This window comes from Chelonia mydas, chromosome 11 (assembly GCF_015237465.2).
Source record: "Chelonia mydas isolate rCheMyd1 chromosome 11, rCheMyd1.pri.v2, whole genome shotgun sequence".
NCBI lineage: Eukaryota > Metazoa > Chordata > Testudines > Cheloniidae > Chelonia > Chelonia mydas.
Window position 1 is genome coordinate 77296950 of NC_051251.2, and position 27082 is coordinate 77324031.

The 27082-nt window shown below is 43.8% G+C and overlaps 1 protein-coding gene across 7 annotated transcripts in view; it reads left to right on the forward strand.

The window, feature by feature from the left end:
• The window catches only part of LOC102946203 (uncharacterized oxidoreductase YjhC), a 69130-nt gene extending 44314 nt beyond the window's left edge, over window positions 1-24816 (forward strand). For 5 of the 7 annotated variants that reach the window (XM_037912077.1, XM_037912079.1, XM_037912080.2 and 2 more), the window contains 8 exons: window positions 2011-2067; window positions 8838-8968; window positions 11896-11950; window positions 16052-16144; window positions 19061-19195; window positions 19806-19907; window positions 21953-22117; window positions 24443-24816. In XM_037912077.1, coding sequence (XP_037768005.1) covers window positions 2011-2067; window positions 8838-8968; window positions 11896-11950; window positions 16052-16144; window positions 19061-19195; window positions 19806-19907; window positions 21953-22117; window positions 24443-24592 — 888 coding nt within the window. In that variant the 3' untranslated portion in view covers window positions 24593-24816. Of the gene's footprint in view, window positions 1-2010; window positions 2068-8837; window positions 8969-11895; window positions 11951-16051; window positions 16145-19060; window positions 19196-19805; window positions 19908-21952; window positions 22118-22917; window positions 23009-24442 lie in introns of all 7 variants that reach the window. The other 2 variants (XR_005227284.2, XM_043525018.1) reach the window with 2 other exon arrangements.
• The last annotated feature ends 2266 nt before the right edge of the window (window positions 24817-27082 follow it).

Consider the following 27082-nt stretch of genomic DNA (forward strand, 5'->3'; position numbering starts at 1 on the left):
ACCTCCATGTACCAGGACCACAGGCTCCTCCCCATGTCTTGAGAGATCTGCAACCTTCCCACTTGGAAGGCAAGTCACCATGCAGTTCTCCCAGTCATTTCAAACCCAGCTATCTATGTTTCTAATGATCAAATTCCCTATTACTATTACCTGTCTCTTCCTAATAACTGGAGTTTTCTCCCCTGGAGAAGTATCCTCAGTGCAAGAGGATACCATGACATCATCTGGAAGGAGGGTCCCAACTATGGGATCTTTCCCCTCTGCTCCAGTTTGGTATTCTCCTTCCCTTGAGACTTTCATCCTCCTCAACAGCACAGAGGCTGTCAGACTGGGGGGAGGATCGTTCTGCTGTATCCTGGAAAGCCTCATTTGTGTACCGCTCTGTCTCCTTTAGCTCCTGCAGTTCAGCCACCCTGGTCTCCAAGGCTCATACACCGTCTCCTAGGGTCACGAGCTCCTTGCACTGAATGTATGCATACCATAGGGAGGATAATCATACATGCTGCATTGAGTGCAATAAACTGGGTAGCCCCACTCTGTTGCTGGTCTTCTGCCTGCATTCTCTTTTTACTCCTGCAGCTCTTTCCTCTGTTGTTGTTGTTTTGTTTTTATCAGGGGTTTTTTATTGCCTTAAAGAATGTTAAGTGTATCTAGCCTCCACCACACAGTCCCCCTCTAAACTCCCTCACAAAACTCCCCTGGTGGCTGCTCGTGTTTGCTAGCTCCTCTGGTCGCTTAGGAGCTGGCTTTTTAAACCCCTGGTCTCCGCGAGTAGCCCCATCCCCTGGTTAAGGGTTGATGGGTGCTAGGGGGCTTAGGGATGAAAGCCTGGTTAAGAAGCTCTCAGCCTTGCTAAACTCAGCTCATGGTCCTCCAGACAAACCAACCACACTATATACTTCAGTCAAGCAGCAAGCACACCACAAACACACACACTACAGACAACAAACTCACCCTAAGGCTCACGTAATTGCTCCTCCTTCACCTGGAGAACTCCTTTGCAAAACTCCCCTGTTAGCAAAAAAAAAGTAGCTATCTACTCTGGTCACTTAGGAGCAGGCTTTTTAAACCCCTGGTCTCCTTGAGTAGACCTGCCCCCTGGTTAAGGGTTGATGGATGCATCAGTCGACACCTTCGCAGAACATTATGCAATCATCGGGGACTCTGCCTCTGATGCCATCTTTGGCTCCACGGTATTTCCATCTGTGACTAACCCAACTCCGAAGTCCCAGCCCTCCAAGGGGGGTACTGCTTGGGAGTCACCTACAGTGGAACACCCATAGGGACACTACTCGAAGAAGTTACCTTGTGCAGTAACGATGATTCTTCGAGATGTGTGTCCCTGCGGGTGCTCCACTACCCACCCTCCTCCCCTCTGCTTCGGAGTTCTCGCTATGACTCTGCGAGCCCAACAGACACGGCTACTGAAGTTCTCCGATCAGCAGCGCAGGGGGGGCACACGTACTCCTACAGTAGAACACCTGCAGGGACACACATTTCGAAGAACCATCTTTACCGCACAAGGTGAGTACGTTCTTTTTTTCCCAGTTGATTCAATTGCTTATTTCAGGTTTGGCTCTCCCCCTTCTTTATACATCAGATGAAGTTTCTCTTCCCTGCTGGGGTGTAGCCATGGTGTCTCTCCCTCTTCCTCCCTTCCCCCCAGCTTGATAGCTTGGTTTATCTGATATGTAAATGAAATTCTCAATGTCTTTCAAAGTACTTTGGAAATAACTGTCTACTGGAGAAACCACATTCCTTTGTTTGTGGGAGGTAACTCCTGTTTGACCAGAAACCCATTTTCAGAATGTGCTGCAGCTCAAAAAAAACCCCTGACATTTGAGAGTTCTATCGCTAGATCGTGAATGAGACTTAATTTGACTCAGAAATTGTGACTCGTGATAAATTCGCAAGAGTTGCCAGGTCTATTTGTGGTATCAGAAAGAGGCTTTGTGTCCCTGAGTAGGCAGAGCAAACGGAGTTATGTTTCCTCGCTGTCTGTTTCTATAGGAGCTACTAGATGCTGGAGCCATTGGAGACATCTGCCACATACAGCATCTGGAGCCCGTAAGTGTGTGTGTCATGGTATTATCTGAGCTTAGTTATTCCTATTAATCAGTGCCTTGGTAGTAAATGGTTGGTTTCAGAGTAGCAGCCGTGTTAGTCTGTATCCACAGAAAGAAAAGGAGGACTTGTGGCACCTTAGAGACTAACCAATTTATTTGAGCATAAGCTTTCGTGAGCTACAGCTCACTTCATCGGATGCATGCAGTGGAAAATACAGTGGGGAGATTTTATACACACAGAGACCATGAAACAATGGGTGTTACTATACACACTGTAACAAGAGTGATCAGGTAAGGTGAGCTATTACCAGCAGGAGAGCGGGGGTTGGGGGGGAGCGGGGGGGGGGAAGTGGGGGGGGAGAGGGAACCTTTTGTAGTGATAATCAAGGTGGGCCATTTCCAGTAGTTGACAAGAACATATGAGGAACAGGGGGCGGGGGGGGGAAATAAACATGGGGAAATAGTTTTACTTTGTGTAATGATACATCCACTCCCAGCCTTTATTCAAGCCTAAGTTAGTTGTATCCAGTTTGCAAATTAATTCCAATTCAGCAGTTTCTCGTTGGAGTCTGTTTTTGAAGTTTTTTTGCTGAAGAATTGCCACTTTTAGGTCTGTAATTGCGTGACCAGAGAGATTGAAGTGTTCTCCGACTGGTTTTTGAATGTTATAATTCTTGACGTCTGATTTGTGTCCATTTATTCTTTTACATAGAGACTGTCCAGTTTGGCCAGTGTACATGGCAGAGGGGCATTGCTGGCACATGATGGCATATATCACATTGGTAGATGTGCAGGTGAACGAGCCTCTGATAGTGTGGCTGATGTGATTAGGCCCTGTGATGGTGTCCCCTGAATAGATATGTGGACAGAGTTGGCAATGGGCTTTGTTGCAAGGATAGGTTCCTGGGTTAGTGTTTTTGTTATGTGGTGTGTGGTTGCTGGTGAGTATTTGCTTCAGGATGGGGAGCTGTCTGTAAGCAAGGACTGGCCTGTCTCCCAAGATCTGTGAGAGTGATGGGTCGTCCTTCAGGATAGGTTGTAGATCCTTGACGATTCGTTGGAGAGGTTTTAGTTGGGGGCTGAAGGTGACGGCTAGTGGCGTTCTGTTGTTTTCTTTGTTGGGCCTGTCCTGTAGTAGGTAACTTCTGGGTACTCTTCTGGCTCTGTCAATCTGTTTCTTCACTTCCACAGGTGGATATTATAGTTTTAAGAATGCTTGATAGAGCTCTTGTAGGTGTTTGTCTCTGTCTGAGGGGTTGGAGCAAATGCGGTTGTATCGTAGAGCTTGGCTGTAGACAATGGATCGTGTGCTGTGGTCTGGATGAAAGCTGGAGGCATGTAGGTAGGCATAGCAGTCACTAGGTTTCCGGTATAGGGTGGTGTTTATGTGACCATCGCTTATTAGCACCGTAGTGTCCAGGAAGTGGATCTCTTGTGTGGACTGGACCAGGCTGAGGTTGATGGTGGGATGGAAATTGTTGAAATCATGGTGGAATTCCTCAAGGGCTTCTTTTCCATGGGTCCAGATGATAAAGGTGTCATCAATATAGCGCAAGTAGAGCAGGGGCTTTAGAGGACAAGAGCTGAGGAAGCATTGTTCTAAATCAGCCACAAAAATGTTGGCATACTGTGGGGCCATGCGGGTACCCATAGCAGTGCCGCTGATTTGAAGGTATACATTGTCCCCAAATGTGAAATAGTTATGGATGAGGACAAAGTCACAAAGTTCAGCCACCAGGTTAGCCGTGACATTATCGGGGATACTGTTCCTGATGGCTTGTAGTCCATCTTTGTGTGGAATGTTGGTGTAGAGGGCTTCTACATCCATAGTGGCCAGGATGGTGTTATCAGGAAGATCACCGATGGATTGTTTCCTCAGGAAGTCAGCGGTGTCTCGAAGATAGCTGGGAGTGCTGGTAGCGTAGGGCCTGAGGAGGGAGTCTACATAGCCAGACAGTCCTGCTGTCAGGGTGCCAATGCCTGAGATGATGGGGTGCTCAGGATTTCCAGGTTTATGGATCTTGGGTAGCAGACAGAATACCCCATGGTCGGGGTTCCAGGGGAGTGTGTCTGTGCGGACTTGTTCTTGTGCTTTTTCAGGGAGTTTCTTGAGCAGATGGTGTAGTTTCTTTTGGTAACTCTCAGTGGGATCAGAGGGTAATGGCTTGTAGAATGTGGTGTTGGAGAGCTGCCGAGCAGCCTCTTGTTCATATTCCGACCTATTCATGATGACGACAGCACCTCCTTTGTCAGCCTTTTTGATTATGATGTCAGAGTTGTTCCTGAGGCCGTGGATGATGTTGTGTTCTGCACAGCTGAGGTTATGGGGCAAGTGATGCTGCTTTTCCACAATTTCAGCCCATGCAGAACACAATGGTACTTAGCCTAAATAACACTTAGCATATATGCTATTCAGCATCTTCTCAAGTGTGCTAGAAGCAACTAATTAAGTGCTGAATACTATTGTTCCTTTTCCTTCTTAGTTACAAAATTTAATTAGTTAAATAGGATTTGAGACAACAGACTTTTTTATTTTACTATTTTTAAGTCTTGTGTATTTTTTATATTCTTTATTAATCATCTATTGTGAACATAAAACAACTAGAAATATTCCTTTTTAAATGCTTTAGAAAACAAATTGCTTAATCCTCTTGTTGCCAAAACTCGGGGGTAAATCACTGGAGAACTGCTGACTTCACTTCCATGACCCTTGTAACGAGAAGCATCCCTAAACAAATTTTTTGTTTTGAACTTTCTGCTGACTGTGTAACCCATTTTTAAAAGTATGTGTGTGTGGGCGAGGGAGAATCTCTCATATTTTGTCCCATCTTATTTGGCAGATTTGATTCTCTTCTCCCACACTCTACCCCCATATGAATCTAGCTCCTTCTCATGTATATCCTTGTTTGTATACCAACAGCGTCTATTGAATCAGCAGGAATGTGTGATATCTGGAAATAGTTTGTGGTAACTTCTAATCAGAGCTACGAAAAGGTGCTGAGAGCATTATTTTGTGTGGGCCTTACCAATGAATTTTTTAAATTTCTCAGTAAAATGTTGGATTTTTATTTCTAAAGTTGATATCAGTCAGAAGAAAGTTACTGTTAGATCATCATTGTTTAAAGTTAGTGAAAATTTAAAAATTCAAGCACTGAAATTAAATTTTATTTAAATGTCAATAATGTTTTTCCCCTATCATTTCAGTTGTGGTTTAGTATGTCAGAAACTAATGTAGCTTACAAATTCCAAGCAGACAAACATTGTCTTTGTTCACTATTCCATTTTAGGAGGAATACTTCAGTTTCCAAGTACAGTGGTTAAATGACACTATCTACTTTTGCACGCTTTACCTCGAGCAAAATTAAAGTCACATCAATTGTGTCCCCAGCGTAAGCATTTTTAATAAACTGGCAGGAATCAGGTGTTTAGAAAAGCAGAATTTTCCTATGACCTTTTTACGTTACTAACACTCAGGAAATTAGCTTCCTTTTTTTAGTGAAAAGGATTTTAGATATTCAGCAAATTCTGCTGTGACACTTAGCCAAACAAATCTGGATTGGATCATTCACAAGGAAGATGCCAAATTATTTGTTTATACTTAAGTAGATTGGGAGGGACTGTGATTTTTGTTTTGCTTCCTGGAACTCCGTTTTTGGAGTTTATAGGAAGTATAAGTTGTTACCATCTGGCCCAATACCCCTTTATATGGACACCAGTCTGAGTGAATATGTATACTGGCTCTCATGTGCTTCCAAGCCAGTTGGGTCTGGCTAGCATCTCATCACCATTTCTGGGTCTGGGTCCTTAGGACACTCTCCAAGACTTAGACCTCTTTGTGCCTTTCCTTGGGACATAGGACATTCCTGCCCTAGACCTTGAAATCTGTGTCTGAGACCTCCTGAGCCTCACAGTTGCTTACTCATGCTCCCGCGGAGCTCCACTAAGGCTGTGGATGCTCTGGGCTTCTAGTTTAAGCCCTGTGGGGACAAAGGAAAGCAAGGAACACAGGTTTTAGCAAAGGTTTCAGAGGGGTAGCTGTGTTAGTCTGTATCAGCAAAAAAATCAAGGAGTACTTGTGGCACCCAGAGACTAACAAATTTATTTGGGCATAAGCTTTCATGGGCTAAAACCCACTTCATCAGATGCATGCAGTGGAAAATACAGTAGGAAGATATATATGAAACAATGGGTGTTGCCATACCAGAGAACATGAAACAATGGGTGTTGCCATACCAATTGCAATGAGACCAATTAATTAAGGTGGGCTTTTATCAGCAGGAGAAAAAAAACCTTCTGTAGTAATAATCAGGATGGCCCATTTCAAACAGTTGACAAGAAGGTGTGAGTAACAGTGTGTGTGTGGGGGGGGAATTAGCATGGGGAAATAGTTTTTACTTTGTGTAATGACCCATCCACTCCCTGTCTTTATTCAAGCCTAATTTAATGCTGTTCAGTTTGCAAATTAATTCCAATTCTGCAGTTTCTCGTTGGAGTCTTTTTTTGAAGTTTTTTTGTTGGAGAATTGCAACTTTTAGGTCTGAAATTGAGGGACCAGGGAGGTTGAAGTGTTCTCTGACTGGTTTTTGAATGTTATAATTCTTGATGTCTGGTTTGTGTCCATTTATTCTTTTGCGTAGAGATTGTCCAGTTTAGCCAATGTACATGGCAGAAGGGCATTGTTGGCACATGATGGCATATATCACATTGGTAGATGTGCAGGTGAACGAGTCACTGATCGTGTGGCTGATGTGATTAGGTCCTATGATGGTGTCCCTTGAATAGATATGTGGACAGAGTTGGCAACGGGCTTTGTTGCAAGGATAGGTTCCTGGGTTAGTGTTTTTGTTGTGTGGTTGCTGGTGAGTATTTGCTTCAGGATGGGAGGCTGTCTGTAAGTGAGGACTGGCCTGTCTCCCAAGGTCTGTGAGAGTGAGGGATCGTCCTTCAGGATAGGTTGTAGATCCTTGATGATGCGTTGGAGAGGTTTTAGTTGGGGGCTGAAGGTGATGGCTAGTGGCGTTCTGTTACTTTCTTTGTTAGACCTGTCCTGTAGTAGGTGACTTCTGGGTACTCTTCTGGCTCTGTCAGTCTATTTCTTCACTTCCACAGGTGGATATTATAGTTTTAAGAATGCTTGATAGAGATCTTGTAGGTGTTTGTCTCTGTCTGAGGGGTTGGAGCAAACGCGGTTGTATCTTAGAGCTTGGCTGTAGACAATGAATCTTGTGATGTGGTCTGGATGAAAGCTGGAGGCATGTAGGTAAGTATAACGGTCATTAGGTTTCCGGTATAGGGTGGTAGTTTTGTGACCATTGCTTATTAGCACTGTAGTGTCCAGGAAGTGGATCTCTTGTGTGGACTGGTCCAGGCTGAGGTTGATGGTGGGATGGAAATTGTTGAAATCATGGTGGAATTCCTCAGGGGCTTCTTTTCCATGGGTCCAGATGATGAAGATGTCATCAACCTAGGGTAAGTAGAGTACAGGCGTTAGGGGATGAGAGCTGAGGAAGCGTGGTTCTAAGTCAGCCATAAAAATGTTGGCATACTGTGGGGCCATGAGGGTACCCATAGCAGTGCCGCTGATTTGAAGGTATATATTGTCCCCAAATGTGAAGTAGTTATGGCTGAGAACAAAGTCACAAAGTTCAGCCACCAGGTTTGCCGTGACATTATCGGGGATACTGTTCCTGACGGCTTGTCATCCATCTTTGTGTGTAAATGGCTTCTACATCCATAGTGGCCAGGATGGTGATCTTCCAGAAAACACCATCCTGGCCCTTGAGGAATTCTACCATGATTTCAACAATTTCCATCCCACCATCAACCTCAGCCTGGACCAGTCCACACAAGAGATCCACTTCCTAGACATTACAGTGCTAATAAGCGATGGCCACATAAACACCACCCTATACAGGAAACGTACTGACCGCTATACTTACCTACTTGCCTTGGGAAAGTTTAGATATATCTTCAGTGCATAGTACAAAATGGAGTTCATTTGATAAACACAGCCCACTTTTGTCACAGAAGTATAATGAAGAAATTCGTGAAATGTGTGCGACATTTCAGATGGAAATACTGTTGACACAATGTAATGTATTTTGCTAAATGTTCCATTTTACCACAACCTTTTCACTAAGAAAAAATTGAAAATAATATTATTTTCAATTTTATCTGATATATATACATATATATATATATATATATATATATATATATATATATATATATATATATATATATATATTTAAAAAAGTGGTTGAAATCTGCATCATTTACAGGATCAGTGGTCTTTAATTGTGTTTTCTGTATGTTAAGAATATGCAATATACAAATTTCAAACATGTTTTTGGAGTATGCACCAAGGTGATGTTTTTCTAGCTGAAATGAATTTGGTGTCTTCATTCAAGTTTCTAGTAGACAGGGGTCCACAATATAGAAGACAACCATGGTTAGCACTAATTGGTAACTTTGATAGTCTCATAAGGAATCCAGGGATTGAAAGCCATGGACACTTGAGTCCCTAAAGTTTGTCCTTTCAGGTCAAGAGTCAGAAACACTTGTAGGGCATAGGATGAGGTAAGCATGCACTGCTGCTTCTCTTGCTGTACCTGATCCTTATTATAAGACCTCAGTGAGCCTGTCAATCTAGCAACTTCTTAGCTGTCAAGCCCCCCCTCCTTTAAGATTTGGGATTATTAATTATTTTAAACTATAAATTACTTGTATCTATTCACTTCATTAATTACTGTTTATTTCTTGTAAGCATAGGTTGGATTCTGGCATTTTGCCCACTCATTTGTGAGAGGAAATTGGAGGAATGAAGCAGAAAGTACATTTTCTTTGTTAGCCAAATCCTGCCATGACATCGACCTCATTCATTTTTGGATGGGTGATAAAAGGTTTACAGCATCTTTTTTTATCATATTTGTTCTAAGAATAAACATGTGCAAACACAAATACGGTGTGTTATAGTTACACACGTTTTATGTAACTTTCCCCTTCCGAGAGACTAAGGCCGTGTCTATGCTACAGATGTTTTGCCAGTATAGTTACAGTGTAGATGCAGCTTATGATGAGAGAAGGAGTTTTTCCTGTCGGCACAGTAGCACCACTCCTCCAGACAACATTACTTATGTCGTCAGAAGAACTCCGCTGTCAGTATCACTGCATCTACACTGGAGGTTTGCCGACATAGCTGTGCCGGCAAAACTTTGTCGTGTAAGCCTAGCCCCAGCTAGCTCTTTTCCCGGCTGAGTGTAATTGACCGTCACCCTCCTAGAGAACAAGAAGCCTGAACCTTCTTCTAAATGTAGATCTCCTGCAGTGATACAAAAAATGATCAATTAAATTACATTGATTTAAATATTGGCGTTCACATTAGTTAAAGGAAAATGCTCGTACTTGTTATTACGTCCTGGCAGGAAGAATAAACCAAAGGCAGTAATCAGACTGTGGGAGAAAGTATCTATCTAGGGACATGCATGTCTCCATCACTGTAGTATCTGAATGCACTGCAAATATTAATGAATTGATCCGTACAACTCCCTTGTGAGGTAGGGGGTTTTATATCCATTTTATAGACTGAAAACTGAGGCAAAGTCTGTGACTTTTCCAGGGCCACACAGTGAGTCTGTGACAGAGCTGGGAGCTCAGCCCAAACCTCCGGAGTCCAACACTAGTACCTTAGCCACAGGTCGTTCTTTCTCTCCTGAAACTTAGTATTCCAAACACGGTCTAATTTCTTTTTTAAATTGCATCTCCAGTCTGTCCAAAATCACCAACCTAGCCAAATTAGCTAACTAAACTATTATAGCTTCACTGGAAAATTTAGTTGCAAGTTGGATGTAAAACTTGTATTTATCAGAAAAGGATGGAATCCTCAAAAATGGAGGAATTGGAATGACAATGGCCCTGAGTCTGGGACTCGCTGTGTCTACTTGTGAACCAGTGCATAAGGGCCCCAGTTCAGCAAAGAACACAAACATATGCTTAAATGGGACTTAAGGACCTGCTTAAGTGCTTTGTTGAATGCCACAGAGACATTTTCAAGGTGTGATAATTTTACTGATTTTCAAGGCTAGAAATATTCCTTGGAAGGTCAGCTTGTGGAAAGCCAAGCATTTCCATTTCTCAATGACATACATTATTTTTCTATCCTGAGAGATTGAGCTATCAGACCATAATATCTTATTTTTATTATCCCCCTTTTATTTTTGTCAAATACTTAATTTCTGTAACATTATCTCTAAAACCACTAGAATTAGTCAGGTTGGATTACATCATCTAACTCTTCAGATAGTCTCAGTTACTGTTGTGCAGCTCCTGTTGAAGTCATTTGTCTTCACTGGTCCATAATTTTGAACAGTCTGTGAAATATCAGTTTCTAAAAATCGTGCCAGAGTTGAAGTGGGTGAGGGAGGAAAAGAAGATGAGAATCAGAATGATGTGATTTTTACTGTTTGATAGCTCCTCACCTCTCAGAACATCCAGTGGGACCAATGCAAACACCTTCAGGGCCAGTAAATATTATGCAGCACTTATCCTGGACTAGAGGTCATAAAGAAATTGTGATCCTTGACTTAAAAGTATAAACATAGAGATGTTGTATTTTGTATTTTCAGACCCATTTTAGTCCCAGAATTTTTTTAGTATAGAACTAAAGACATATTTTTTTCCAGTTCCTTGAAGGCAGCCCAGACAGTTATTGTTTGTAAATTCTTATAACAAACTGGAGACAAGAGAAAAAAATCTGAGTTCTTCTGACATCATTCCGTTGACTAGGACCCTGCTCAGTTAGAGATTTCCTGATGTGACAAAGCTCTGCCCTTGCCTCCGTGGGTCCCACGTTTCCTGGCGGATTTCGCTAGCCTCAGAGGCTCACTGTGATCCTCCACGTAACCCTTCTTTCTCTAGAGACAAGGGTCACAGTCTACTGAGCCATTTTCATCATAAGCCAGTGAGGGAGGTGAGGAGAAGTTATCCTTCCTTGCACAGTCTCTGTTGTCTCCCAGCCTCAGTGATTAATCAAGGGGCAAAGGTGGGGGGGTGGGGGGGGAGCCTGGGCCCACCCTCTACTCCGGGCTCCAGCCCAGGGACCCTAATAGTATCACCTATGGTAGCTGACCTTTTAGAAACATGACATGTACAATTCCCTGGGCTACTTCCCCCACAGTAGCCCTCACTTCCTTAAGCTCCACTTCACCCTTACCTCAGGGCCTCCTTCCTTGTGCCTGATATGGTGTGTACTGCTCAGCCTCTCCAACAGCACAACTTCCTCCCACAGCTCCTGACATGCGCACCCACCTGGCTGACTGGGAGGCTTTTAACTAGTTTCAGCCAGCCCCTGATTGGCTTCAGGTGTCCCAATCAACCTAGCCTTCTCCCTTCCTTCTGGAAAGTTCTTAATTGGCCCCAGGTGTCTTAATTGACCTGGAGCAGCTTCCATTTCACTTAACCTGGTACCAGGGATTTGTTTAGCCTGGAGCTAATATATCTATCTCCCACTACTTTTCCATAGCCATCTGGCCTTGCCCCGTCACACTGAGTAATAAAATTATTTCCAATACTAAGACATGTCATCAGAAAAAAATCTTAGTGAAAACAGTTGCCCCACTAGTGTAACAGAAAACCAACAATTAATTGGTGTTGAAGGACTTTGAATATCTAAAAGCCTGATCTAGGTTAGATGGAAATTAGTGAAAGCCTTTCTGTTGACTTCGGTGTGTGTTGGATCAGGCCCAAAATGAACAGTTAAGAAAATGACAATTTCTACACTTTTTTATACTGACAGATTTGTTTATTTATGAAAATATCTGTTTTATTTCAGGTGCTTAAAGGTGTCATCTTTTGGCAGTCTTTCTCATTTTACTAATGAGCATAAGGTTTGTATAAATACTACTATATAAAGGAATACTTAAAGTCTCTAGCCTTATTTCAGCAAAGCATTTAAGCATGTGCTTAAGTCCATCTCGATTCAACAAACCACTTAAGCACGTGCTGTAAATTAAGTTCATACTTCTTTGCTACATTGGGGTCTAAATTATCATTTATTCTCCATTTTATTTTATTTCCAGGAAGTATGTGACCATTTTAAACATACCTGTAGTTATCAGTGTTTTTTCTGCTAAAAATGTGCATTTTGAAATATAGTGAAAATGACATAAACATTGCAGGAAATTCCTTCTTTTGTGTTAACAGAAGCCTAATCTTACAGTAGCCAAGCTCCTGAAGCCCTAGTGAAATAACTCAGGAGTGTAGAGAGCCTAAAATGACATAGCCCAAGCAGAAACTGCTTATGCCGTTTAAAAAAATATATATTTAATCTCAGTATAGTATGCATTATGTCTAAAGACTCACCAAGCTAGTTCATCCTGGCTTTCCCATTATGCCTTCCATTCTCTTTAGCACCTTCCATGCTATAAAATTGTTCCACACCACTTTCAGTATCTAACTCTACTTTAGATTTGGATTTTAATTTGTGTCAATAGGACTACTCATAGAATATCGGGGTTGGAAGAGACCTCAGGAGATCATCTAGTCCAACCCCCTGCTCAAAGCAGGACCAATCCCCAATTTTTGTCCCAGATCCCTAAACGGCCCCCTCAAGGATTGAACTCACAACTCTGGGTTTAGCAGGCCAATGCTCAAACCACTGAGCTATCCCTCCCCCCGAAAATTACTCATGTGCATAAATTTTACTACCACAGTTTGTAGAATATTCGGATTCACAGTTTCGGACCTTTGATTTTTTTTAGTGGAAAAACTATTGACTTTCTAATGTTGATTTAAAACATCTATTAATTGTAAGATAACTTTTAGGAGAATAAATATTCAGCTAAATAATCTGAATTTGTTTTTAAAAAAAGTCAGGACAAGAGAGTTTGTCTGCTTAGGTGTTCATTCCTCACAATCATGTTTCATGTCATGATCAGTTTATAAAAATGCAAAGGCCATGTAAATGTAACTGTCTGGTTGTCTGTTTGGATTCACCAAAAAGGAAATGCAGAACATAAAAACCACTGTTGCAGCTTTGCCTACAAAATATGAATACACTTACATAAAAATCAACCAACGAAAGAAAACCACCCTAAACCCAATATGAAGCTAACAAGATGTGCCTGCCATCATCCAGATCACTTTTCTTGTGTAGTGTATCCCTTTCCCCTATCCTGCATAGGTTCGGTTTGTTTGCAAAGTATAAGCTCTTTGGGGCTTGAAATGTGTCTTAGCAGATTTTGGGCACTACCACAATACAAATAATAAGCAGTAAAGTAATTTAAGGATCCATCATCAACATTAATTTAGCCATCTTATAAATTCTGTGTCTTGTAGTATACATATTGTTACTTAAACTGTAATGTGAATCTCAGGTGTGGGTAATATCAACATTGGGCGTTTCTAAGGTACCTATAGTTGTGGGTATCTAAACACCATTGTTGAGTTACACATTTAACCAGATGAGTAGGAATAGATATTAGTACATGAGCAATGACGCTGAATTATTGTGGCTGGTGGAGCCCTTCGCATTTTCCAGATCTTGACTTTTTGTAATTGTAATTGTGCAACCTCAACATTTCATTAACTTAGCCACTGGCACTTGCTTTCTTCTCCGAGAGCAGGATGGGGAAAATGCCTGTATTTATAGTAGGAGGACTTGTGGCCCCTTAGAAACTAACAAATTTATTTGAGCATAAGCTTTCGTGGGCTAAAACCCACTTCATCCAATGCATGCAGTGGAAAATACAGTAGGAAGATATATGTATATATGTAACCCTTCTGCCTGTCAGCGTTGGCAGCAACAATGGCCGGGTTCAGTATCTAGGGGTTCCATCCCAATAACACAATGCAAAACCGGCTCGAGCCCCCACCCAGTGACCTGGGACAACTATATACCACCCCCGCTGGGCGCCTCCAATAGGCAATACTTCCCCTCTCGCAAGCACATAGTCTGAGTGTAGCAAAAAGCCTTTTAATAACAGAGAGAAATAATGTCGGCATTATGTTGGGGAAACACCACCAACAGGATTCATAACACAACCCATGAGCAAAAAACCCACCCCAAGCAAATTGGGGCGTGTCCTTTCCCTTTGGTTCTTGAGTCCAGCAACCCAAAATCACCCAAAGTCCCAAAAGTCCAACGACCCAAAAGTCTCTGTCCCCGGTCAGGGCAGCCCCAGAGTTCAAAAGTTTTATCTGCAGAGCTTTACCTCCCAACCAGGGTGGAGATGGGGGCGGGGGTGGTTAAGGGGCACCTTACATAGTCCAAAGCGGATTGCCCCACCTCTCCATGGGGCTCCGCTCTGCCAGCTGCCCCATAAGCTGCTCCAGGCATCCACCAGCTGCTCTGCTCGCCGTCCCGCAAACTGCAATGCTCTGCTCTGCCAGCCGTCCCACAAACTGCTCTGCTCCACCAGCTGCTCTGCGCCCCACAAACTGCTCTGCCATATATCTTCAGGCTCCCCCACTACTCAAAACAACACTCAGTGATTTCAGCTGTTAGTAAGTTTAGCTCTTTTGTGATTTCATCTTGTAGTAGGGGAGCCTCAGTGCTGGTGCACCATTAGCCCAAAGTGAATTCAGCTCAGCAGCCTGTAACCAGTCTCCTACTGGAATCAAAATTAGCGCTGATATTCCACAGTGGAGAGAGGAGGAAGTGCAATTAGCATGTAAGGCCCTCACCAGGGGGCCCATACCACCAAGTATTAATACCTATCCCCAGCCTCTCTCCCTTCACTGGGTTTTGGAACCCATGACCCTTGCCTAGCAAGTGCTGCTTAGTTGATGGTGAGTCCCTCCATCATAACAAAAGGTCGAGTACAGTTCCACTGTCCTTGATTCACATAATCAGGATAATAACAGTTTATTCCTGCCCCAATAACAGAGAAACTGGGGCTCCTACAGCAGCCAAAGTGACCATCTAGGCAGGGTGGGTGTGCCTATGCAAATGAGATCAGCCCTAAAGTTCTTTTCCACAACCCACCATGACTCGCCACCAGATGTCAGGGTAGAGCTCATCCTGACTCTGCTTACATCTATATACACAGAGAACATGAAGCAATGGGTGTTATCATACACACTATAATGAGAATGATCAGTTAAGGTGAGCTATTATCAGCAGGAGAGAGAGAGAGAAAAAACAGAACAAAAAACCCAAAAACCTTTTGTAGTGATAATCAAGATGGGCCATTTCCAGCAGTTGACAAGAATGTGTGAGGAACAGTAGGGGGGGAAATAAACATGGGGAAATAGTTTTACGTAGCCTTATGCTGGGATTTTCAAAAGCGCCTAAGTGCTTTAGGCACCAAATGCCAATGAAGCTAATTCAGAAATAATTTTAACTTCCTTTTTGCCCTCAAACCAAACACAGTGTTTGTGTATGTCCGTTTTAACTTCAAAGTTTTAGTCCCTGGCCGCTTCTGTATCTTGAGGAATGTGTAGATTTAATTTTTTACAATGAATATTTTGCATAATTTTTTCTGCTGTCCCATACCTTAAAACTAGGGAGAAGATTTGCTCAGACTTTTCAAAAAAAAATCATTTTTGGGCAGAGATCAAAGGTTTCAGCCCCAAAGGTGAATTCTTGGAAGATTGTGAACACGTGAAAATGGGGTAAAATGAAAATAGTTTTCCAACTTTAACTACCAATTACAGTACTTGCTGCATGAGCATGTTATTTAGTACTGTTAGCATATACTTATCTAGCTCCCTGGTGACAGAGGGCTAGCTGCAGCACCTTGGACTGAAGGCTCAACTGGATGGTTGTAAACCACTTTTTCTTGGGAGATGATGAATAAGGCTGCGAGTCTGTCATGGAGGTCACGGAAGTCATGGATTCCGTGACTTTCCATGTCCTCCGTGACTTCTGCAGTGGCTGGTGCTGGCCCAGGAGCTAAATCTTCCTAATATTGCAATAAGTGTCTTTCTGTGGATGAAAGTACATGAGTAAAATTAATAAATAATGAACCACTGTAAATTTGCTTTAGCCCAAAGGAGCTGCCAGTCGGTGCTTAGACTGTTCAGTTGAACAAACCTGTCCATATTCAGCCAAGAAGATTTATCTACAGCGTGCAGAGAAGGTGAGTATAGTACTGTTTTCAAGCAACATATCTTCCAAATATTGACTACATTGATCTCAAAATGTGTTCAGTTTCTAAGCAAAAGGAACTCATCTTTTGGTTTTCCTAAGATCTTGGAACATAAGAATTACTGTATAACATCAGACCATTGTGTCATCAAGGAAATATTTTGCTTCCGATGGCCAACGCTTGATGTTTTGGAAGAAACAAGAAGGCCAAAATGTATCCAAGCTGTTTGCTCAGTGTTCACCATGGGAAGGGGATGATTTCTTTCTGACTCCAACTTCATATAAAAGTGAATTTTAAAAGGTTTTATAAATAAATGGGATCAAAGAAATGTTAGGAGGGAGCTTCAGTAATAGATTTGAAGGCCAGATGGACCACTGTGATCATCTCGTCTGACTCATAACATGGGGCATAGGACTTGCCTGAATTAATTTCTGCTTCAAGTCCAGTAGCTGTTGTTGAACTAGAGTATATCCTTTATCAAAACATCCAATCTTTATTAAAATTTTCTAGTGATGGAGAATCCACCAGAACCCTTTTAAGATGCTAAATGTAAATTTAGAAGCATATGAATAGAAATGGCCTAATTTTTTTTTCAGAAGTGCTGTGCAAACCCAATTTCCATTGAACTGAGTGGGAGTTGCAGATGCTGAATATCTCAATACATTCCTGTACTAATGTAGGGGAATGGCTGAGTTTATCTAAGAGGCACATCTCTTTACAAGGACATAAGTATGAAAGTGAGGAATTGGTGTGGTGGGTTGTCCCCCCTCTCGGGGTGCCACCTAGGGTCGGATTAAGATTATGAGGAGCCTAAGGCTAATGGGAGGGAAGGGTCTAAGTATGAATTACATATTGCAAAAAAAATTATGAAGTCATTAAACATTTTTCTACTTACATATTTACATATTATTTATTTATGTAAAATTAACAAGGTTATTCTGCTCTCATGACACTCAGTTCTTCAAACACATTTTTTTCCTAGCTTTAGCTTTGGCAAAGTCATGAATGATGTCATCGTAATTCAAAACCCTGATGATTTCATTCTCAGTGCTCAAGAGGAACAAAGCACTGAGATGCTCTTGAGTCATGGTGGATCAGAGGACCTTTTAGACCCTTGTTAGAAGAGAGAAGGAACATTCTCCACTACAGTTAGTGATCATTAGTGACAAATACAGCCATAATGCAGTTTCAACATTTGGGAAACTTTCTGTCACTGGATTCAGTGATAACTCGGTACATCCAAATAGATTTGCTTTTGTCATCTTTTCTCTCTATATCTGAGAGTGTGATGTGAATTCAACAAATTGAAGAAATTCTTTAGTAAAATCTACTGGGAGATCGTTTGGGTACTTCTGACACAGACATTTGATACCTTCACTGACTTTGGAACTTGAAATGTTAGGCAAAAAATTTGTCAGTACTCTAAAGGTTTTGTCAATATTTTCATAAGCCTCTATCCGATGTTCTAATGCACTCTTCAGTTTGTTGATGATTGTGATGAAGGTATTAACTGTGAAGGCCTCCTTGTCACTGAATGAGTGGGCAGCTGCATCGTTGCATGTCTTCTGTCTTTTGCAGCATTTGGCTGACTTATACTCATGGTTAGAAGGCCTTGCAGCCCCCTGAATTTCATAGGCATCAAAACTATCCCACATTTGTTGAAGAACAGTTCCAAGGCTCCTCATTAGGTTTACAGCACTGGAAAGGTCAATTTGAGCACTTTGCAAGCTTAGACTGCACTTGCTGAATGGCTGAAGTATATCATTCCAACCCTCACACAAAATACCAGTTTCCAAAGTGTGCATTGCATCATTCAGGGTCTTCTCATCTTTTCTTGTTGTGATTCAGGGGTGATCTGAGGAGGTGAGTGGAGAATCCCAGGGATAGCAAGTATTCATAAGACTTTTCAAGGCTGGAAAGGACCATTATGATCTTTTTCATAACACAGCCCATGGAATTTCACCTTCCTCAAGCTCATACCTGCTCAGCTGAGCTGTAGCTAAGGCTACGATTTAATCATGGGTATTTTTAGTAGACGTCATGAACCAGGTCACAGGCAAGAAACAAAAAATCATGGCCTGTGATCTGTCCATGACTTATACCACAAATAACCCTGATTGAATCTTGAGGGGGCAGGGGGTGCCCCAGAGGCCCACAGCACCAGCTGCAAGGAGGGAGCCCTGGGGAGCCCACAGCACCAGCTGCAGGGAGGGAGCCCTAGGCTCAGCCATATTGGCAGCTGTAGAAGTCAGACACGGACAGACAGACACGGAGCCTTAGCTATAGCATATCTTTTAGAAAGAATTCCAATTTTGATTTAAAGATTTCAAGGTGAATCCACCAGCTACCTAGGTAAGTTGTTCCAATAGCTAATTACCCTTTTAGTTAAAAAAAAAAAATTAATTTTATTTCCCATCTTAATTTGTCTAGCTTCTGCACCCAGATATTGGATCTTTTTATTCCTTTGTTGCCTAGAAACCCCCCAACTATCAGAAATCTTCTCTTCATGTAGGAAATTAGACTAATCAAGTTGCCTATTAACCTAGAGTCACTCCTGTAGCTCTCTTCTGAGCTCTTTCCAATTTGTTAACATAATTTTTAAAGTGTGGACACCAGAAGTGGACCCGGTGTACACAGAGATAATACCACCTCTGGACTCCTACTTGATGCTCCCCTGTTTATACCTCAGTGGATCATGCTAACTCTCTTGCCACAGCATCATGCTGTGAGTTCATGTTGTTTACCTACAGGAACAGGTTTGTGCCCCAGCTGTAGCAAATGGTTCTGATTTCTGTACATATACATGAGAATTTGGTCCAAGATAAGAAGAGGCAAGTTTCTTGCCTTTTTAGATGAGATAAGAATACAGTATGTCTTGCATAAGTAACATTGTCGTTATTTTTGTAGGGTTATTTTAATTGGCCAGTATCTGTTGTGTGCAACAGTGGAGTTTGTGACATAGAATCTGTGACAGAGGGCCTACGCAGCGGTCCATACGGAAGATGTGTTTATGAATGTGACAATGATGTTGTCAGTAACCAGGTATGATATTTTTTGTTCATCTAAATAGTGTATGTAAAATTTTATTTATTTACTTACATTAAAAAATTGTAGAGATTAGTCCTGAGTATGAAACCAGTACACTTCAATAGGTGCGTCTTCAAATAAATCAGTTAAGCTGTTTTATTGGGTTAAAGTTTTCCCTGTTTGAGATTCTGTAAGGAAAGATTGGCCCTTGAGAAAACATTGGTGTGTAAGCTCTAGTCTTTTGGACGTGCTTCCACAAGCATAGGTCTAGTAGCACCACTCCGATACAGTGTGAACCCGCTGAAAAAAGTCGCCTATTGAAAAGCAGACTGTGCGCAGCACAAGATAAAACCAAGTAAAACTCTGTGACAAATAAAGCCTGTACAACACTTGAATTCTGTGCTGCTCTGGTAGAAATGTTCACAACACACAACTCATGGATTTTACAGCTTGCCTCTTGTGCTAGAGATGTAACTTCTGTTAATTTCAGCTGTTTGTGCTGTCTACTTTGTAACTCCTAGTTATCTGATAGATGACAGGAAATACACCTTCACCCGCTCCTGCCAGATTCCCCTCAGCACTTTTAGAGGGGCCGTATGTTTCTTAACTTCTTTACTCTCTGCAGGTTGTTAACATGGAGTTTGAAGGAGGAGCAACAGCTGCTTTTACCATGATGGCCTTTACGGAGCAGCTGGGTAGAAGGAAAACCACCGTCTATGGGACCAAGGTAAATGAACGGGAGATTGCCCCACTGTTCAGTACCTCACCATTTCTATTTACTGAGCACAATCTTGTTCCCACTGAAATTAATGAGAGTTGTGGATAAGGCCTATTATAAGGATCTTATGGGTAAGGCCCTTTGTAAATCACACGTTCATGGACTGCATGGAAATCATGGCATTAGCCCTTTCCAACAGCAGGGAGGTGGAAGTGGGCATCACTGCTCCCGCGTCCCCACGGAGGTTGCTCATTGCGGGGGTTAGCAGGCTGGTCCCATTCAGGAGGGGGGCAGGAGGATGGTGAGCTGGTCCTAACCCAGGGCGTGGTGAGGGGAGCGTCTGACCGCATGGCACTGGATGGTCTGGGGCAGGAATCAGGGCCTAGCTCACTCCGCACTGAGATCCAGCCTAGGCTGCCACTGCTGATTCCTGTCTGGCCAGCAGGCAGAGAGAGGCAGCGCTGATAATGCAGCGATTAGGAGTGGCCCATCCCAGAGCAGCCCCTGGCAGCCTTGGGGGAGACAGCACAGGAGCGGAGACCAGGATCCATCCCCCACCGTAGCCAGCACGACGACAGCAGCCGGCACTGCAGCCACTTGGAATATGAGCAGCTGTGTGAGGAGGCCCTAGCCTGATGGAGAGATCGGGGCTTGAGGTAGCCCTCTTCCCTGCAGGGCCATCGGAGTGTGAGGATCAGGCTGGGGGGAGGGATCCTGGCCTCAGCTCCCCGCCAGCTGGTGTTGTGTTGTCTCCTACCAGGCTGCCGGGGGTCACAATGGGGCGGGCCAGGCCGGGGCATCGAATCGTGGTGTTGTCAGGGCTGCCCCCTTCTCCCCACTGGACAGACAGGAAACAGCAGCAGTTGCTGGAGCTGAGCATGGAGCTAGCTGGGCCCCAATCCCTGACCTGGGTCAGGCTGGGTTGGACTGGCCAGCACCGTGTGGTAAGACACCAACACTCCCTGCGATAGGACCAGCCCTCCACCTCCTACCACACTCTGGGATGGGACTGACCCGCTAACCCTGCTTCTGCCTTGGCACTGTTGGAAAAATCACAGCAGTTCAGGGGTGATCAGCAGCCATGCCTGTCCCATGAAATGCAAACTTTTACCTGGGACGCTACCGTGAATTTAAAAAAGAAAAGAAAAAAAAAGTCTGTTATTTTCTGAGGGCCTTACTTAGGGGGACATTACCTCATTCCCATTAAAGGTCAGAGAGACAGAGACACTGAGGGCCTGGATTCAAAGTATGAGAGATTCTAAGCAAAAGCGATGGTAGTTTGGAAAGGTAGGAATGTAGAACAGTCGGCATTATGTGAGTAGAAGCAGCAAGGCTTGGAGTCAAAAGAGGGCCAAATCAAAGATGATGCCCGGATTATGGGCCTTAGCGATTTTTGAATTAATATCTTGCTATAAACACTAACACTTCAGCATACTACGTGTGTAACTGCTAACAAAGTGTCGTCATGGGGAAACGTCTTGCTGAGCGCAACTGTTTTTCATCTCTGTTGCTGCACTGGTCTATTGAACACCTCTGTTACGCAAACCACGATGGTCTAGTAATTCAGTGCTATGTATGCTAACTGCCCCTCCAAGACTATTTTACCATATAATATTTCCTGCTGTTTTCTGTTGACTTTTGAGACCATTTTAAAGGCCTGTGACCATATGAGGCCTTTGTCAAACTGGAGGTCAGTGGCCAGCAAATAAACAAGTGCAATAGCTCTGTCATGCATTTTTGATCCTCCTGCTGATTAAGCTAGCCATTATTTTAATACCATGTAGATGCTGTCCATAGCGAAGATATTAAAAACATACAACGTAACTTTTCTAGGAGTGGTCTTAATATCTTATTTAGAGATTTTTATATACATTTTTATTGTGATACAAACTCGTTGTGGACATTACATTCAGGGTGTGTCTACACTGCCCATGTTGCAGCGAGGCCACGCCGTGGGCAATGTAGACATGCTTTAGACACACTAGAAACACTGTCAAAAATTCGGAGTGACGTTTTTAGTAAGGTGTGTTTTGTGCTTCACTTTGGACTTCTAGGGAGAACTATTCTGTGATGGTGGGGGACCAGTGCAAGTTTTTGACTTTTGCACAAGAGAGAAAACTGCTTATCCAACAAACAAATCCACGTTCATTCCAAGCCATTTAATGGGTCACGATGGAGCTGACTTCTATCTGATGGACAGCTTTATTTCAGCTTTAACTGTAAGTTCTCTTTGTCAACCCTGCCACAAGGGTAGGGATTTCCACAATAACAGACATTTGATAAAAGCAGCAGTGGTAGCAGAAGTCCCATGATTTAGACATCTCCTCCCTCATTCTACAAGCCCCTTGTGAGAAACTTCTCTCGCCTATAGTCAGATTTCTGGGTGATGAGGGCATAATTACATCTTAAGTGTGGATTTGGAATGCGTTTACAACTTAAAATGACAATATTTTTGTATTGTTGGCTGTCCCTTATCTCCTAATTGTGAATAAAATGTGGTTTATAAAATGGCTCTTCCTTCAAATGTTAAAACTTTGAGCGTCAGAGGAAGCTGGAACATCAGCTCAGGTTTGTCTTCTGAAGATGCAAAGTTTTAAGTAAAAGAGATCTAATACAGCCTTCGGGCCTCAGCCCTCACATTTACTTCTGTTTTTATTTTTTAAAACAATGACAATCCTATGTAAAACCCCCCTGTGAATTAGGGTTGCGCAAATGCATGTCTTCACAAAAACACAAACATTAGAAAGCGCGAAACACGTACGTTAAAGGAACATTCATTCTCAAGCATTCGGTTACTGCCATAATGCTACTCAACCACTTCCAAAAGAATGCTGAGAAACTGGAGAGAGTTAAAACTACAAGAATGATGTGTGGTCTGACAGCATACCCCGCAAAGAGAAACTTTGGCTCAATCCATTTAGTTTACCTCAGAGAAGGTTAAGAGGTGAGTTGATGATGGTCCTATAGTGATCTACATAGGGAGCAGATATCTGATACTAGGGGACTCTTTTTAATCTAGCAGACAGAGGTGTTAGAAGATCCACTGGCTTGAAGTTGAAGTCAGCGAAGTTGAAACTTGCAGTAAGATGCCACCAGGTCTATCAGGGAAGGTAATTACCACCGTTCTTGATAATCTGTTCCAGTGGTTAAATTACCACACTTTGTCTTTAGAACAAGGCTTTGATGCTTTTCTAACCTATACGATTTAGTTCAAAGACAAATTGTTGGACCGGCTGCAGGAATTTCTGGGTAAACTCTATGGCCTGTGTTATGCAGGAGGTCAGACTAAATGATCACAGTTGTCTCTTCTAGCCTTGGACTCTGTGAAGCCACACCAACACGCTGACTGAAACAGCAGCGCACAATGTGAATTATCACCTGTCAATTCGTTGTGTTGTATACCATTGTGAACACAGACATGCAGTGATATGACTGTACGTTCCAGTAGGGTTTGTGTACATGAGGGTCAGCAGCCGGGATTGAACTGGGACCTCTGGATCTAAAACTACAAGCCTCTATTTATTGCCCGAGCTAAAAGGCTGTAGCAGACAAATAAACATCTATGCGGCCCAGTCAATAGAGGGGGGACAGAGAAGTACACTTTGTCACCCTGGGTTATGTTTGGTATTGAGTACTGTGTAGCTGATCCTGTCTCTTTAAAGTAATAGGGCTCAGTACACAGCCGGTATGGGCCAACAGGGGCGTGCCCAGAGGCCCCGACCAATTGGGGGGCCCCACAGGTGCAGCTGGAACTCGAGCTGCGGCCCCTGCTCCTTCTCTCTCCCCCTCCGGCTCCTCTTCCCCCGGAGGCCCCACCTCAGGCCAGCCAGAGAAGCCTGGAGGTGGTGAGCAATCCCCCCGCCTCAGACAGAGCTGGCTGAGTGCTGCTCGCCCTAGCCCCATGCTGAGCTGGCCCTAGCCCCCCACCTGGTGCTGGAGCGAGGGGCTCCCTGTGTGGGACTGGAGCAAGCCCCTCTCCCTCCCCCACCACTGTGCGGCACGGCGCGCACCTGAGACCCTCTGCCTTTCCCGCTCCTCTCCCCGGCATGGAGGTGCTCTGAGCCCCTCTTCCATCCCTTCCCCCCTCCCCCATGCGGCATTGAGCTCCCCCGAGCCCCCCTCCCCCATGCAGCACTGAGCTCCCCCGAGCTCCTCTCCCCCTGTACAGAGCTGGCCCTCTCCCCTCCCCCTTGCAGGGCTGGCCCAAACCACTCAACGAAACCCCCCATCTTCCCCCTCACAGGGCTGACTCGCGCCTCATCCCCCCTCCCCACCCCGAGCCCTGCCACTCACCTGCCCTGTTGGCAGTAACATTCTAATTAATATTTACTCCATTTAACTGTATGGTGATTGCCCAACCACTGTCTAACTCTTGCTTTGGTATAACTCGATTAAAGGGATGATAAACAATTTATTTCTGAATACTCCCTTGAGCCTGATCACGCAGTCCTTTTGGGAGAGGGATGCAGAGATCCAGCTTAATAAACCAGACTTCCCTGTCTTTTATTCCTGTAACACTAGAAATAATTTTGTTTTTTAAACAGGAGAATAAACCATCCCTCATTCAGACTGGTCCAGAAGCAACCCTGCAGACCCACCTCCTTGTATTTGAGGCCGAGAAATCCAGAAAAGAAAACCGTGTTGTGTGTTTAGAAATGGCAAAGGAACTCTTCCCGAAGCCTACATACAAATGAACTTTTAAATTTGAGGAGACAGAATAAAAACTGGTCCCAGTTACCAGGGAAATCATGTCTTGTTTATACTAATCTGGAATATATATGGGGATGGGCATTACATAAAATCAAATTTTGCATACTACAAATCTGTAAAATGCAAAAGGTGTGTTTAATAGAATTTTCTATATTGTTTCATTAATTTTTTTAGATAAAGAAAAAATATTAAAAATCATCAGTATTTTTTTCTGTCTTGGTTTCCTTTAAAGGACACGAAGCTTATTCTTACAGAAGCACTTCACTTAACCCTTAAGTGCACTCTGACCTGAGAAACCAGCAGTTAGGAGGTACAATGGCAAAGGTTTTGACAGCATGGAAGTGAGTTTAAATCAGCATTTCTCGCATGCAGCCACCAGGGGCTTTTTGTGCAGGCCTAACAGCCTCCTGGGCAGTGGTGGAGAGGCCAAAGCATCAGCCTCTCCCCTTCCCTCCCTGTTGCTCCTGCATGAGCCACCATGCCCCGCCTCTGGAGACAGGTGGGGCACAATGCTGCAGGAGCCAGGTGAGTTCTTGACTCACCTGTGGGGTGGGCAGGGCACCTTGGGCCTTGGGCTTCAGCCCTGGGTGAGAACCTGGCCGCAGGGCTTCAGCTGCACGGCTCGAGCCCCGGGCTCTGACCCAGGCTCCGGCCACGTGTCCTTGGCCCTGGGCGCTAACCCCTGGCTGTGCAGCAACAAGTGCTGGCTCCGGGCTCTGGCACCGACCCCCAGCCCTAACCCCGCTCCCTAACCCCAGCCCCAGGGTGGTGGGTGTTGATCCACAGCTCCAGCTGCGCAGCAGCAGCCACCAACCCTGGGCTCCAGCCGCTCACTCTGGACCCTGGGGGTGCTGCCTCCCAGCTCCAGCCATATGGCAGCAGGGCTCACCATTCTCCCTGACGCCTCCCCTGACCCCCATTTATCGCCCCCAGCCCCCACTGCGTTCCCTGGTTCCACTTCTATCCCCCCCATTGCCCCAGACCCCTGCTGCCTCCCTCTCCAAACCCGGGGCTTGCTGAGAAAAGCGAAACAAAGAAACATGCAAGTATCACTTTTCACAGCACACTTACTAGCTACCTGGGAGGCTGTGAAAAGTGATACTTGTACGTTTGTTAATATCACTTTTCACAAACTCCCAGCTAGCTCCTAAGTGTGCTGCGAGAAGCAATATTCAACATACAAATATAATTTTTCATATTATTTTTGAGTCTGAAAAAACCCCACATAAATAAATTGCAATGATTTGGACACGTGTATGTGCATATTTATTTGTTTTTCCTACAGTTAAGTATTTTAGGGAAAAGTGTCAGTGCGGCCACCAGCAAGAATTGGTGATCACAGTTCGAGGCCACCAAAAAATGTGTTCTGAGAACCCCTGGTTTAAATGTACTAATAGGCAAAATCCAAACCAGCCATGTCTGCCTGAACCTTTTCAGGCAGGACTTCAGGTATCACGCAAAAGATCTTATTTTTCTTTGGTTCCATGTATACATTTGCTCAGATTTTACTTCTCCATTAAAAATGGAACCAATTCCCAGCTGCCTGTCAAGTGAGAGCCGGCTCAGTTTCCATGGTTCTCCCTGCACCCTTATGGGTGTGGTGCCAAGGGAGCAACACATAGGCCTGCAATGAATCTCAAGTGCCTCTAACTTGCCTAGCTCTTCTCAGCCATTTCTCTTGCTGTGAGCTGCCCTCCTTTTGAGCCCCACCAACTTCCTCACATGCAGGAACAGCAACAGATTGCCATCTTGGAGCAACAGCTGAGGAAGGCGACTTTTCTGTCAGCACTAGAGTGGTCTATTGTATTGTGCTCTTCTTAAATAAGCAAGATACTGTGATCGTCCAGTGAGCGTGTCTCAGCTTTGTTACGTCAAGTGCTTTAAAAGGGGGGTTGTGCTGCACTGTGTGGGCTGAGAAAGATCTCACGGGCTCCCCATCATCAATTCTGAGATTTGCAGATTGGCATTAAGGCTTTTGGGGTGATGGTTCTATGACTCAAACTCAGGGGCTTTGTTTGGTCTACCAGAGTCTGAGGTTGGTGATCTTCGGGATGGTACAAGCCTTACCTAAGACATTTAAGCGAGTCAGAATGTGGATGGAAGACGATAGAATGAATGATGTGCGAGTTCCTCCAAGTAACAGGGATAGCCGTCTGCCTCTGAACGTAGCTCAATGCTTATTGTGCTTATCACGCTGGAATATGAATGGCTGCTATGGGTGGCTGATAATCTATGAACACCATGTAGTAATTCCTGGATTTTTAAATTATTGTTTTAGCTGGACGCATGTATAATGTTTGATCAAATACTGTTCAGGGAGAAAGGTATAAAAACATCCAAGTATTTGCTATGTTTAGAGTGGTCATGTTCTGAGGGATACCTTCTGGAAGAACAGTAGTGTGGTTAAGTAATTCGTGTCACATTCTGTGCTGCACCCCTGCACCGAAAAAAGGATTTTCTGCTGCTTACGCTAT